At 50.2% G+C, this 13,509-nt stretch overlaps 1 protein-coding gene across 1 annotated transcript in view; it reads right to left on the bottom strand.

The window, feature by feature from the left end:
* NXPH1 (neurexophilin 1) overlaps positions 1 to 7,279 on the bottom strand; it is a gene marked incomplete at both ends in the record, with an annotated part of 155,662 nt that extends 148,383 nt beyond the window's left edge. Inside the window, one exon of the mRNA XM_084306981.1 lies at positions 7,226 to 7,279. Within this exon, the coding sequence (XP_084163107.1) occupies positions 7,226 to 7,279 (54 nt within the window). The remainder of the gene's footprint in view (positions 1 to 7,225) is intronic.
* Positions 7,280 to 13,509: the final 6,230 nt, after the last annotated feature.

The raw sequence follows: 13,509 nt of genomic DNA, 5'->3' as shown, positions 1-13,509 counted from the left end.
TCAATGGTTGGTGTTTCACCGACAAGTGCTTTTCAGGCAGCAGACCTCTAGAGGATAGCTCTGTCAACAGCAAGTGGGGATTTACAGGGGTGGAGGATCTTACTTGAGGATTATCTCCTCTTGAAAGCAAGGAGGGAGCTGGGAGATACCCTAAGCTCCGTCTGCGAGGCCACAAGCAAGTGGAGTGAGCCAGATCTGTCTGCCCTCACAGGTGTCCCAGAGCACCACCACCCTCAGAACGACATCAACATTTGACTACATATGACTCTCTCCCACTATAACACAGGAGATGGGAACTGTCACTATTAATTTATTAATCAATCATTCCTTGCTCTCATGCCTCAGTGTTAGTTGCGTCCCACAGTCCATTTTGACTCTGATGCTCTCAGATGTTCCTGATCTCTCCCAGAAAGGAGAGAATACAGTGGCCCTCGGATGGTACAAGACAAACCCAAACATGCCAGAGCAACCTTCCTGATCCCCAGAGGCATCCTGCTGGGGACCTTAGATAATTAAATCCAAGATCCCATGCCTCCTTCCCTCCGCACTCATGTATTGCCCCTCTGGCCAGTATATCCACAGAAAGCTAAGAGGCTGCTTCGCCACTAAAAGAAAGCCAGACCACAGCAACAGCTAATATATCAATCTGCTTGGCAGCCCATCTACTTCTTCCTCCAGGAAAGCCAATGAAGGCAGCCAAACCCCAAGTCCGGAGCAAGTTTTGGGTAAAAACTCACTCGGTACTGACCCGAAATATTGACTAGTCCGGGACAAGGTGTCCGTGAAAAAGAGGAGTTTGGAGTTTGGTCGGTGAAAGAGGAGTTTGATCGGTGGAAGTGGAGTTTGGTCCGTGTAGAGCAGTCGCCGAGGGCCCGGCCGGACAGAGCATGTGGAGGGGCGGCTCCGGGCGCTGTCCGTGGTGCTGGCGCCGCCGCCCCGGAGCTCTCCGAGGCGCTGCACGGCCGGGCCGGGCCGGTGATCGGGGCCGGGGGGCGGCTGGGCGAGGCGAGGCAGTCGCGGAGCGGAGCACCGCAGTGTCAGCCTTGCCCCAGTCCGTCTGTAAGCACTGGTCTGCTCTCCTCGCGGGTCTTGCGCTAGCTTTCCCCGGCTCAAAAAATATTCCGACAGAAGGGAGAAGAAAAAGAAATACTAACAACCACGTGGGCTACTCGTGCTCTGAAGAAAGTTTTGGACGCGGATCCAGTAACGAACAGAGAAATGGGAACACGCACTAACCCGACCGGGATGAGCACAAGCTCTTTCTGCTTCCTCTTTCATGTTGTGTGCAGGCAGCGCAGCTCCACGTGCAAAAGTGCTCTTGTCCTCAGCCTCCTGCAGAGTACCGAGCACCTCCCGATCGTCCTTCAAAACCGTCCCTTTCTCTCTCTCCACTTCAATTTAAAAATCGAAAGAGAGGTGGGAAGTGGTAGCAGAAAGCTGACTGAATTCCTCCTTTAATCACAAATAAGCCCAGCAAGACGGATTCTGGGAAAAGAAACTGTATTACGGAGCAGCGACCAGTGTCATAGTAGTTAAAATAGAAGAGAAAAGCCTCTCACAAAAATCAATTCTTATGTAGATGAGGCGACATAAGAGTCTCTCTCTCTCTCTTTGCGGGCTTAGTGAATTTCTAATTAGCCCAAAGAAGCCCTGGAGGAATGAGGAAGAAAGGGAGGGAATATTGGGATATCTAGTCATAACAAATATTGTCGTGCTCTGGATTATTGCCTGGAAATACACTGAAAATGAGGGGACCCAACACCATTGTCTCAGCCGAGTTATCTCCCTTGACCTTCGGCTTTGTCCATCCAGGCTGAACAAACTTCCTGAAATGAGCATCACCCCTGCTTGTGCCAGACACACAACTTCAGCCTCTCTAGGTCACAGAAAGGCAGAGAGGATGAGAGGCCGTTTCCCCTCTAAAAGAAGGGCACCCTCAGAGGTTTAAACAACAGCCAGAAAAACGTGGGGTTAAACAATAAACTAGTTAAAGTGCTGTCCTGTTGAACAGAGAGCAGTTTCCACTGCATTGAGAACCCGCCAATATATATCATATCAATAAAAAAGAGCTCTTCGAAAGCTTGCATAGTAATTGAGATTGGAGATCTTTTTTGATATGGGTTGGCATTTCCTCATATCAATCTGACAGAGCCAACTCAGGAAATTGCTGGTAATATTCATCTGGGGAGCACTTTCATTAAACGTAATTCATTCGACTTTCACAATAAATTGAGTGACATCCTTACAGCAGAACCTTTTTATCCTTGATGAAGTGCTTGCCAGCCTTTGGTTTTCCACTTTATTGTCACATTCCTTAAAGCAGAATCGTCAACATGTCAATCTGCTGCATGAAAAAATGCTAAAGCTGTATTTACAAAGCACCCAGGAGGTGGTTTAATGCTGACTTACAAGAAGAGCGAGTTGGGAGTTAAACTATCTGATAAATCACAGCATAACTTCACCAAGCCCAATCGGGGAACAGAAGCCAATCCTAAGGAGGGAAGGATGGCTCACACATTCATTTTCTCCAAGTGCTGGCTATTCCGAGCAATTGGTTTCTTAACCTGCTTCATCGCACTTTCCAAGACGACTGGGAAATTGGCTTTTTGTTAATTAAAATGGCGGTTTACGGATGCAGAGAAATATTAAAGAGCTTAAAATGGATACCTCTAGGTACCGACATGGAAGTTGTGGCTATTCAAAGGGAAAGGGATATTGGACTGTGCTTAGGTGCCTCCCTAAAAAGTGAAATCTATTCCAAGCGGCTTTCTTCAGAGATTTAAGAAGTGAAAATAGTACGTACTAAGCACCACAAAATATATATATGTATCAATGCGGGAAACCCCCTTCAGAAGCTCCTAGCACGGTCCTTGATAGTTACAAAGGAAGAAAGCCCACAAAAGAAAGAGCTATCTTCCGCTTAACAGAAAAATAGAGCACAGATAAGTTTTTTTCACCAGTTCCAAGTGATTCGAGTCCCTTTATTAATCCTGTGCTTCATCTTCCGAAAGGGTAACAATTTCCTCTACACCACCGGTCTCAAACTCCTTTACAGAGGGGGAGCAGATCATCTCAAGACTGCGTAAAGTCTCTAGCAGAAAAAGCCCTGCCACTTCTCTCCCTCTCTGTCAAGCGCTCTCCCCCCCCCCCCCCCCCCCCGCCTTGGACGTGAAAATTAAAAATAAAAATAAATAAATAAATAAATAATGCAAGAAATTGCTTATCTGGATTAAAAAAAAAAAAAAAAAAAAAAAAACACGAATGCTTTCAGCACCAAATACCTCTGAGAAAACACTGTGGGTGGTGATTATGACAGGACAATGCCTTCCCTCTCTTTTGTTTTTTGTTTTCTTTTATCTTCACTGCCTATAGAGGTTTCTTTCCTCCCACATCAAAGTAGGACACAATCAGCAACTATCTTTAAAAAGGAAAAAAAAAATCAACTTATCTTCGCCGGCACGTGATAGCTCTTCACGTTCTCCATAGCTTTCATTAACCGGGGTGAAATGGCCGCAAACAGTGCAACACGAAGCGAAATTAAATGTACACAAACTCTGGAGCCACTAACCCCCTGTTTGCCCCCTCAGCAAACACCGCATCAGGTGTGCCACCGCTGATGCACGCGATTTTAAACCACTATCATTCAGGACATTTCTGCGGGAGCGCTTCGCTCGGCTGTCAGGAGGCCTCCAAACGGCGAGGAGCAGACCTTAAAACCCCAGCCCGGCTCGGGGAGGAGGTCAGCAGGCTGTTTCCAAGACCCTTTGCCATTGTCCTGTAAGCCAAGGTGCCGGAGTGCCCCGCAGTTGACTGACAAAGCGCCGCGCAGAGCTGCACCCCCGCGGAACTACCTCGCAGCCCTTGTCGGGGTGGGGGGAGAAATCCCCCGCGATTTGCTCTTGCTCCACTTAAACGCTGCACGGAGGAAAAAATCCCTGCCAGTCAATGCTGGTGTACAGCCTAATTTCCAAACCCGCCGGTGAAGAAACTCTGTGCTGGAAGAGCACGGCAAGCCGGGGAGGGGGATGTTTGCCCTAGCAGCACGCAGCGCAAAACTCGGGTTGGTTTTAGGTTCACTCAGACGGTGAGCTCTAGCCCCTTTAAAGCAGGGTGAGCCCCGCAAAACAAGTTACACCTTGCTTGCACCGTGCGAGAAGTTCCCCCTGGAGCAGGCGGGGGCAGAGCCCGCGGGCACGCCGGGGACAAATCCTGCTGCCGCCCGGCGGGAGCTTGCCGGGGGCAGAACGGGGCCAGGGCTGCGGCCACCAGCCCGCCGCTCCCCGCCCGCCCAGCGTGTCCCCTTGTCTGCTTGCCCTTATCTTATCTGCCCCGGCCTTTTGCCCGATCTTGAGCTGGCTCCCCGAGAAATAAGTAGTCAGGGTCCGTGCCGCTTTTGCCAGCAGCTTTGTCGTGCGATTCGCAGGCGCTTCTGCAGCATGTTGCTTCTACCCGGGAAAAAAATAATAATAGTAATAATGAAGAAAGAAATGAAAAGAAAGTGCCTGGCGTTTTATTTCCTGTGGTGTCGGGCTGGAGATTCACCGGCAACTAGGCAGGAATTAAACGGGAAGGTTTCAATTAAGGGAATGGTGTAAAACCCCGGTGTCCTTATAAACAGACAGAACTGAAACCTCAAAAATAAAATACAAAGTCTACAATCTCTGTGTGGCTTTTTCTTTCTTAATATCTACGCGCTTCCCTAATGACAATTTTGAGCTCGACACAGCGCTGTTAGTTAAGAAAACATTATTCGTTAGAATAAGACTAAGATGTTCCTGAAAGAAAAGGAGGGGAGGTTCGAGGTAAATACGACCGAGCATGGCATTTTGAACAATCTCTGCTGCTCTCTAAATCTGAAGAAACAAAATACCTGCAAGCCTGTAAAGGTTGGCTCCTAATTCTACCAAATAAATACAAAGTTATTCGTTTAGGCCAAAAGAAACGCACTTCGAGTGTAAGTCAAATACAGCATTTGCAATACACTGCACAGCTCAAAACAAGGAGAACACGCATGTCTTGGATGTCTAGCTAATGTTCTTATCAATAAACATAATAGGGCGAGCCAGCTCTACCCCAGCAAAACTCTCACTCGTTTGGATCGGCCATGACCTCTATAAATTTCAGGCAATAAGGCTGAGTGGCATATGGCTCTATTAAAAAGGGGGAGAAAAGCAGAAGCACTTTTTTTTTTTTCCTCCAAGATTTCATTAGGAAAAGGTTTAATGGTGGAAGGAAAAAAAAAAAAAAAAAAAAAAAAAAAAAAAAAAAGAGCAGCGGTTTGCTGGGTGGAGAGGAATCAGAAGCCGGCGAATGAGGAACTTGAAGGCAGCCCAGTCTGGCTGCGGCTGTTCACTTTCTCTGCACAGCGCCTGGCTAAGGCGGAGGGGAAACATGTTTTCCCTCTGTGTTATCAACCTCCCTCAAGGAGGATCCTTTAACAAACTCAGTGGGAAGCTGTTGGTGTTGTCATTTCATTTCCCCTTCCTAACAGGCTGGGTACCGAAAATCCAACTCCTGCTTGGCGCTGCCCGAGTGATGCTCAGGCGGAGCGGCACCGGGGGCTGCACCTCGCTGCCTAAAGCCTAACCAAAACTTCGTGCTCCCCGGCTGACAAGCAGTTTATCGTCGCGCAAACTTTCGGATTCACTCCCTAAATGCAGAGCATAGGGAGAGGGAGGCTGGCGTAAACGTGCGAGCCGCGACTTAGGAAGTCTTGGGCTGGGCAGGGAAATCCTTTGGATCCCCCTCGAGCGTTTTGGCAGAAGACGCAGCCGAGCCGAAGAGCGCATCCCCTCCCCCTAGCCTGCCTTTTATTCCTTTTTTTTTTTTTTTTTTTTTTTTTTTTTTACCATATTCGCATTGTTTCGAGGGAAACTGAAAAAAAAAAATCGTCTCCTTTTCTCTAACGCCAAACACTCGGAACACACACACACACACACACGAAAAAAAAAAAAAGCATTCAGGTAATGAAGTCTGTAACTAAACGGTAATTGAATCAGCATAATTTGCACACTGAATGGTTTTCAAATGCTCCCAGTTTACAATTAAAGGAGAATTAATGCGCTTGTTGTTCAGACTGCGGCGCATTAGAATAAATCCAGCACTGTTGTTGTAATGAGTCGGGAGCAGTTTAACTGCCAGCAAACACATTTAAAATTTAACACGATGTATCGATCTCGCTCCGGCTTTTTGATAGATTATTCGCCGCGCACTTTTCTCCCCCCATACCCCCACCCCCGCCTGTAAAACCGCCGGGGCTGGAAGGGAAGGGAATTTGGGGGTGGGGGGGGAGGGGGATACCGAGGGAGAGTTCGGGCCGGCCGCGACCCCCTGCGCTGGGCTCTGCGCGGCCGCGGGAGGAGCGCGCAGGCGGCCGGGTCTGCCCCCCCTCCCCAGCCCCCCGTCGGTCCCCCCCACCCCCGGCCGGGATCGGCGGCCCGCAGCGCCCCCAGGCGGCCCGGCCGCGGCAGCGCAGGGGGTCGCGGAGAGGAGCGGAGCGGGCAGCGCCGCCCCCCGCCCCCGCCAGCCCCGCAGCCGCAGCCGGAGCATCCCCGGAGCGGGTGTCGGGGTGCTTGTGGCTCCTGGAAAAAGGGCTCCTTCCTTGCCCTCCGCCGCGGGGAGGATGCTCCGCAGAGCGCTCGGCTGATGAATGTCGCATCAGGCAGGGCTGGGAAGGGGCAGCCCGCCGGGGGTTGCTCCTGGAGGTTTTTAAGGAGGGAGAAAGTGGAAGCGAAAGGAGATAGCGCCGCTGTTTGCTCGCGTTCCCCCGGCTAATCTCAGGGGAGATTCGCCACGGAACCAACGGGACCGCACGCGGAAAACCCATGCAGCTCCGCTCCTCGCTGCGCGCTGCGCGCCCGGGCTTCGCATCCCGGATGGGCACGGTGCTGGAGGGCTGCTGGGGGGCTCCCGGGGGGCTGCCACCCCCGGCCGAGGGCAGGCGTAAGAAGTTGCCTCCGCTCCGGAGCCTGCCAGGGAGCCCCCCCGGAGGCGTTGCCGTGCCCGCACTGGCACCGGGGGACCCGGTCCGGGAGGTGGCACCGGGGAGCCCCCCGAGCCCGCTGTCCCCGAGGGGAGCAGAAGTTGCGGGGTTGCCCCCCCTGTACCATCCTACCGGCCCCGGGCTGCCCGGGAGGCGGCGGCAGTTGCCGCGAGTTTGCTCGTTCTCCGCCGGGCTGCTGCCCCCTTCCCCGCCGCGCTCCCCCCGGCACCGGGGGGCACTCACCAAGTAGAGGGTGGGCTGCAGCAGAAGGACCGCGTACCAGTAGACAGCCTGCATCCTCGCCGCTCAAACTTCCCCCGCGCTGCCTTCGCTGCCTCTTTGTTCCTTCCAGAACATAGATCCACCTGACATCCACTTTACAGAACGAGCGGAGCTCTCACCAGCCTAGACAAAAATGAAATTATAGACCCCATGACCACAAGACAAGGTTAGGCTTGAGACAAGGGGGGAAGAGAGGTGCGTAGGAAAGGGGGGGCGGGAGAGAAGGAGGAGATGGGGTGTGTGGATGGGGGTGGGGGGGAACAAAAAACGATTAAAATCGAGTTAATCCGGCGGCAGAGTAAAGTGGTCGCGTGGTCCAGGCTGGCTGCGGAGCGCCCTGTGGGCAGCGCTACCAGGCGCTCGCTCCTTTTGCCGGGCTGGGGAGCCCCGGGGGTGGGCTGGGACGGCCCGGGGGTGCCACCGCCAGCCCCGCCGCCCTCCCGCCCGCCTCCCTGCGCGCCCCCGCCGGGCACCGGGCGGCAGCCGCCCGCCGCGGAGCCCCGCAGCGCCGGAGCGCGGAGGAGAGGGGTCGGGGGTGCGGCGCCGGGGCTCCGGCGGCTTCAAGCCGGGACCCCCGGGCAGGCTCCTCGCCCCCCCGCACCCCCCGCAAGCCCACCTCCCTCCCCTCCGCCGCTCCTAAAGCACCCAAAATGCTCGTCCCGGGCCGGGGCCGCGCCGCGGGGCGCCCCGACGGGCTCCGACCCCCGACCCCCGGCCCCGGCCCTCTCCGCCCCCGCGCCCCGCGGACAGCCCCGGCGCCGCGGGGGGGCCGCGGCGGGGATACGTACGGCGTGGGGGGTCCGACGGCGGCCGGGGCTCCGCGGGGCGCTCCATGGGCGAGCCTAGAGGGGCCGAGCGGCGCGGCGCAGCCCGCCGCCCCTGCGCATCTCCTGGCCGCGCTCCGCGCCGGGCCGTCCCGCGGCCGCTGGGCATCCGGCGGTGGCGGGGCGGCTGGCAGGCTGTCCGTCCCCCCCTCGCCTCCCCTTCTCCGCACACAGCCGAGCAGGACACTTACGGGAGGAGGGAGCTGCCCGGGCTGCCCGCTCGCCTTCGGCGGGGGGCGCGGGCAGGAGTGGCGGCAGCGGCGCTCCGGGGCGTCCAGGGCGATTTGTCTCTATTAAAAATGCCTTATCGGCGAGGGAGCGGCGAGCGCCTGCTCTTTAACTTCAGATAAAATCTATCTGCAAAGCCCTTGGCCGAGCATCTCGGAATAAAGCGCCGGAGCCGAGCGCCGTCCGAGCCTCACTGCTTGGGGAGAGAGAAAGAGCGGCGGAGGGGGGAGGAGAGGGGGGGGCTTGCCTGGCGGAGAGGGGAAGGGAGGAGGGAGAAAGGGGACTTCAACGGCGTCCCATCCTCTCCTCCGAGCGGGGTGATGAATCAGAGCCCTCCCCGAGCGGCGAGAGCCGCCCCGCGCCGCCCGCCCTGCCTGCCCCGCCGGGCTGCTCGCCCTGCCCAGCGCCGGGAAGGAGCCGGCCGGAGCCTCGCTTTTTTCTCTTTCATTTCAGTTTTTCCGCCTCCCTCGGGGGAGGCGTCCCGTGCACCGCCAGCCCGGAGCAGAGCCGGCCGGGGCTGCGGAGCCGAGCTGCGGGATGGCAGGGAGGGAAGGAGGGATGGAGGGATGCTTCTCCCCGCCGGCAGGAACCTGTAGCTGGACGGCCCCGCGGAGGGAGACTGGGGAAGCTTGGCCCTGCCCCGTGCCGTGTCTAATCCCGCCAGCTGTCATGCAAAGAGAAAGGTCTCATCGACCTTGTTTTCCTTCTTCTTTACAAGTCCTGGGGTTTCTTCTCCTGCCCTCTTCCATCCTCCCCAAACCGTACCGTTACCACTGTGACATTGGGACAGGGTGAAGGGGAGGATACCAACAGCACAGGGTTGCCTTACCAGATCCCCGGCCTCGACAGCAAAGCTCAGATTTATCACCTCCCAAAGGGGAGCCAAGAAGCAAGCCAGAGTGCTGTACAGAGCAGGAAACGAGAGAGAGAGAGAGAGAGAGAGAGCGAGAGGAAGGACTTCACTTGTCCTGCCAAATCCTTGCTGCTCTCAGAGCATGTCCTTGTAATTAACATTTGCAATCTGAGGCTTCAATACCAATCTGTAAAATACTGTATTAAGTCGGGGGTCTGAGTCTGGGATGCTGTAATAAGAGGGGAGCAGGAAAAGGAGGAGGAAGGTAATGAATATTCCTTGGAAGGGCGGCACCATAGCTTCCCCCATGGCCATCGCTGCTCCAGACACCTGGAAGATGGACACCTCCATATGTCCCCAGCACCATCCCTCTGTTAGACATGTGGGACGCTCACGTCACGGCTTTGAACAGGAGCATGCAGCCTGCGAGGAATCATACTGTCATCCTGCCCCTCCAGACAGCCTCTGCAATACCATGCAGGCTGAAGCTGCCTAGGGACCTCTTGTTTCCAACGGGTAACAAATCAAAAATCACAGCTGACTTATCCCTCCTGCCAGCTGCCTCCTTTCTGTCTTTTCCACTCTTATTCCCCATAAGTGAGGGGCTTTGTCTGCATTTATTAATCAATCTATAGATAGAAAGATAAATGTTACTTTCTTAGCACAGAACAAACTTGCCACAAGCTGAGTGGAGCCTACTGATGACCTAGGCTATGGATCTTTGCAAGAAGCCACTGAGATACATATTTAGACCCAGCATGGTTGCTCTTACCTCAGATAGGAGATTGCAGGGTTGATATGGAGCAGGAAGAGCAAATGCAATGTCTGACTGATTTCCATAGGTCACGTTCCTGAGGAGGACAATGCTTGTTTGAGAAGGAACAATCCACTCTAGGGCCTGTATAACTTGATTCAGCCTCAGCAAGGTTTGATCGTTAATGTCTTCATAGTGGAGGTGACAATGAAGTAGTCCTTGGAGAAGAATTCTTCCTCCAGCTGGGCAAACCAAACATCTTCCCAGTCTTTCTGACCCAGATCCTTGTGTCTCATTTAGGGGAGAACTGCAGAGGAATGTTGGACTCCATTGGTATCACGAGAATGGTTACTCTTGACTTCAGCCCACTGAAATCTCCTCCTCCTGTGAATTCAGCGAGATCTATGAACAGTCTGGTCTGCATGCTACCTACCTGAGGCATCAGAAGGCTCTTGAGGTAAAGGTCTTAAGGGGGAGGAACCTATTTTCAGTTGTGTGGGGGCTGATCCAAGGCTTTAGTGAAAACTTCTTCATACTTTGGCTGACCTCCACAGCCAAAGGCACTGAGAAAACTGATGCTCCATTTGGACTGCTTCTCTCTATTGTGTCTCCAGAAGACAGGAGAAAGGATCATATGGAAGCCTGGATTGATCTTTTTTGCCAAAGAAAAAAAATATATAAAATAAAATATAAAAAAGCAGGCTACAACGTATTCCAGCTGTGAACATTTTCAAAGGGAATGCACTACTTATCTGACATTTAGGATTTTTCAACATAGTCATTTGACTTTTATCTGATTCTGTAATATTAGCAGAGCAGCTTAAGTGAAATATTAGATTTTTTAAAGTTAATTTTAATTTCAACCATTTGGATACTGTATGTAATCTTAGCAACAAGGTCCCCAGCAAGGTAGTGTGAGCTGGTGGGGCTTTAAAGAATCACAAATTCTGGGCTTACTAATGGACTTTTAAAAAGTCCAATTAGACTTTAAAATGCAATTGGGCTATTTTTAAAGCTTTGAAATATATTCTGACCTTTAGGTAGCTTCCCTGTTATTGCGAAGAAAGCTTCCTGGCTTGCAGAACTAAAAGGGTCACAGGCAGAAAATCCAAAGACAATGGCAAGTGATTAATAATTGCTAGGGGTTCCAAAAGAAGATGGGCACATGGTTTAATTGCTTGAGGCACTAGAAGAAGATACAGTGCTCTAATGATAAATATCAAATAAGTGGGCTAAATTTACTGTGCAATGTAACTAACCTCCCTGCACATGGGCAGTTATGTATGAAATAAAACTGGCAAATAGATCTGAATCCTCTGCAATACAATCCATAGAGTATAAGTGTCTATTTTGGAAAAACTGCTTGGGAGAAGAAAAAAAAAAAAAGTTAAAAAAAAAAAAAAGTAAATAAGAGAAACCAAAGGTGGGCCAGGGTACTAAAGGCTGAAGCAAGACTTAGGAGGTGAAAAGCTGATGCAGCTTAACCACCATTTTTCAGTCTGCTCTGAACTAGACTTTTTTTTTTCTCTGTGTTTCATTGCTACAATCAATGCCTGGGTCAGGAATTTTCGTGAAGTCAATAGAAGTTTTGTCCCATCTCTTTAAAGGATATATTAAATTGTTAACAATGGCTGTCTTCAAACAAAAAAATCTGCCTGTGCTATGAGCAAATATCATCTCATCAATATGCATGTTGAAGTACTATTGAATTCAAGTGCAGTTGCATATGCACTACAGTGACAGATTATGGCCTCCACAGCTTTTCTATATTTGTACTATACAGTACAGGCCAGATGCCTCATATCATTCATGTAAATAATCTTACTGAAATGTTCTTCATATTGCCAACCGCTAATTCATCAGACCTTCTCCTTTTATTCCTTCCCCTTTTCACATATTAAATAGATTTAGTTTGGTTTCAAGGAAATCTTCGTGTACAAACAGAGTATTTTTACTGTTAGTATAAATACTACAAACAGAATCCCTTGTCACATCTTATTTTCATTCTTTCAAGGTCAGAATATGACTGTATGTACTATTCATATATCTAAATATAAAAATATCTCTGTGAGACTCTTATTTTTATTGCATTGATTTCTGCCTACTTACAGTCAAAGACATACCGTGAAGTGGTGTTACTCTGTATTCAATATGGAAAAATACAGGAATACTCCAGGTACTACAAGGGAAGGGTCTTGAATTCATGATGTTTTTAATTATTTCTCCTGTCATTATGTCATGAGGAATCACACAACGGTGGAGTGAGCTGTGGCATTCAGTATCAAAGATGACTAAAAGGTAATGTACTAACAGTAATGCCTGGATCACTCGATGCTTCTGTGATATAAATGTGAGCAAGCCTACAGGCTTCACTGGACTTATTCCAGGTGACACTCTGTGTGCGCACACATACTCAGGATTTTTTCCAAAATACTTGAGATAAGGTGAGACATAAATTATTGCCTATATGAATAAAATTTACAGCCAAGTTTATCTACAGGACTGGCTCATTAATAATGCCTTTAAATCCAAGGGAAAAAAAAATCTCATGAATCATGAATGCAATAAGTAAAAAAGCTTTCTAATCTTCTTTGCATAGGGAGCTTCTTTTCTAACATAATGTGTATAATAGAGATTTGTATTTGCATTCACATTTATTTCATCCATTAGATCTTGACAACACAGGAAATAGAAGAGTTTTAATAATACCCATAAGAAAAGAAAATAAAAAAAAAAGAAAAGAAGGAAAAAAAAAATAAAGTAATGGAAGGTGTCTGTACTGAACAAAGAGTAATGTTGTCCAGAAAATACCACAACTTGGGTGATTTTTTTCCTAAAGACATAATTAGATTTCAAAAATACTGTAGGACTAAGTGATTTTTTAAATTAAAATCCAATTATTGGAATACTTCATGATGGCCACTCTAGGGATTATTAGCTGACAGCAACACTTGTTGAAATCGTAAAACTTGATAAAAAAAGTTTTATTAAAATCTCCTCTGTGTGTTTTTTTAATTGCACAGTAACCCAACACATATAATATTAGCTGGAAAGGCTTTGTGCAAAAGAGCTAAAATATGAGGGAGTTAAATTGTCTTAAAGTATAAATTGATCTGGAAGACAGCCTTTGAGGCCGATTGTCTCCACTTTCTGAGAGAAATAAAGTGGGGAAGACCCTGAAGGGTTTTTGGGCTTCTTGCAGGGCCAGAGGAAGCAGGGACAATCACAGCTGAAGGCACCATGAAAGCAAAGGCTCTTGGGCTCCTGGAAGCACATCACTTTTCAAGGTTTGGCCAAAAAGTGCTTTGTACAAATTCTGAGCATCCAGGACAGAAGTCAGCTCCACATAGAAAAAGAGGAAAAGGCAAAACTTCTCCCCAGAAGCCTGGCAGGATAGGACATCCTGGCTCTATATCACATGTGCCTTAAGCAGAAGTCAACTCCCTGACATAGCATTACAGCCACTGAAGGAAGATCTCCTAGTGTCTTTCCCTCTCTCATTTTTTCTCAGTCACACTGCAGCAGTTGCATATGCTCAAGCAGTGCCAGGTTGACCGTCCTGAAGACAGAATTTACCTGTTACTTT

Source organism: Netta rufina, assembly GCF_964035555.1.
Source record: "Netta rufina genome assembly, chromosome: 2".
Taxonomy (NCBI): domain Eukaryota; kingdom Metazoa; phylum Chordata; class Aves; order Anseriformes; family Anatidae; genus Netta; species Netta rufina.
The sequence above is the reverse complement of the archived record's forward strand: the minus strand, read 5'-3'. Positions and strand labels throughout refer to the sequence as shown.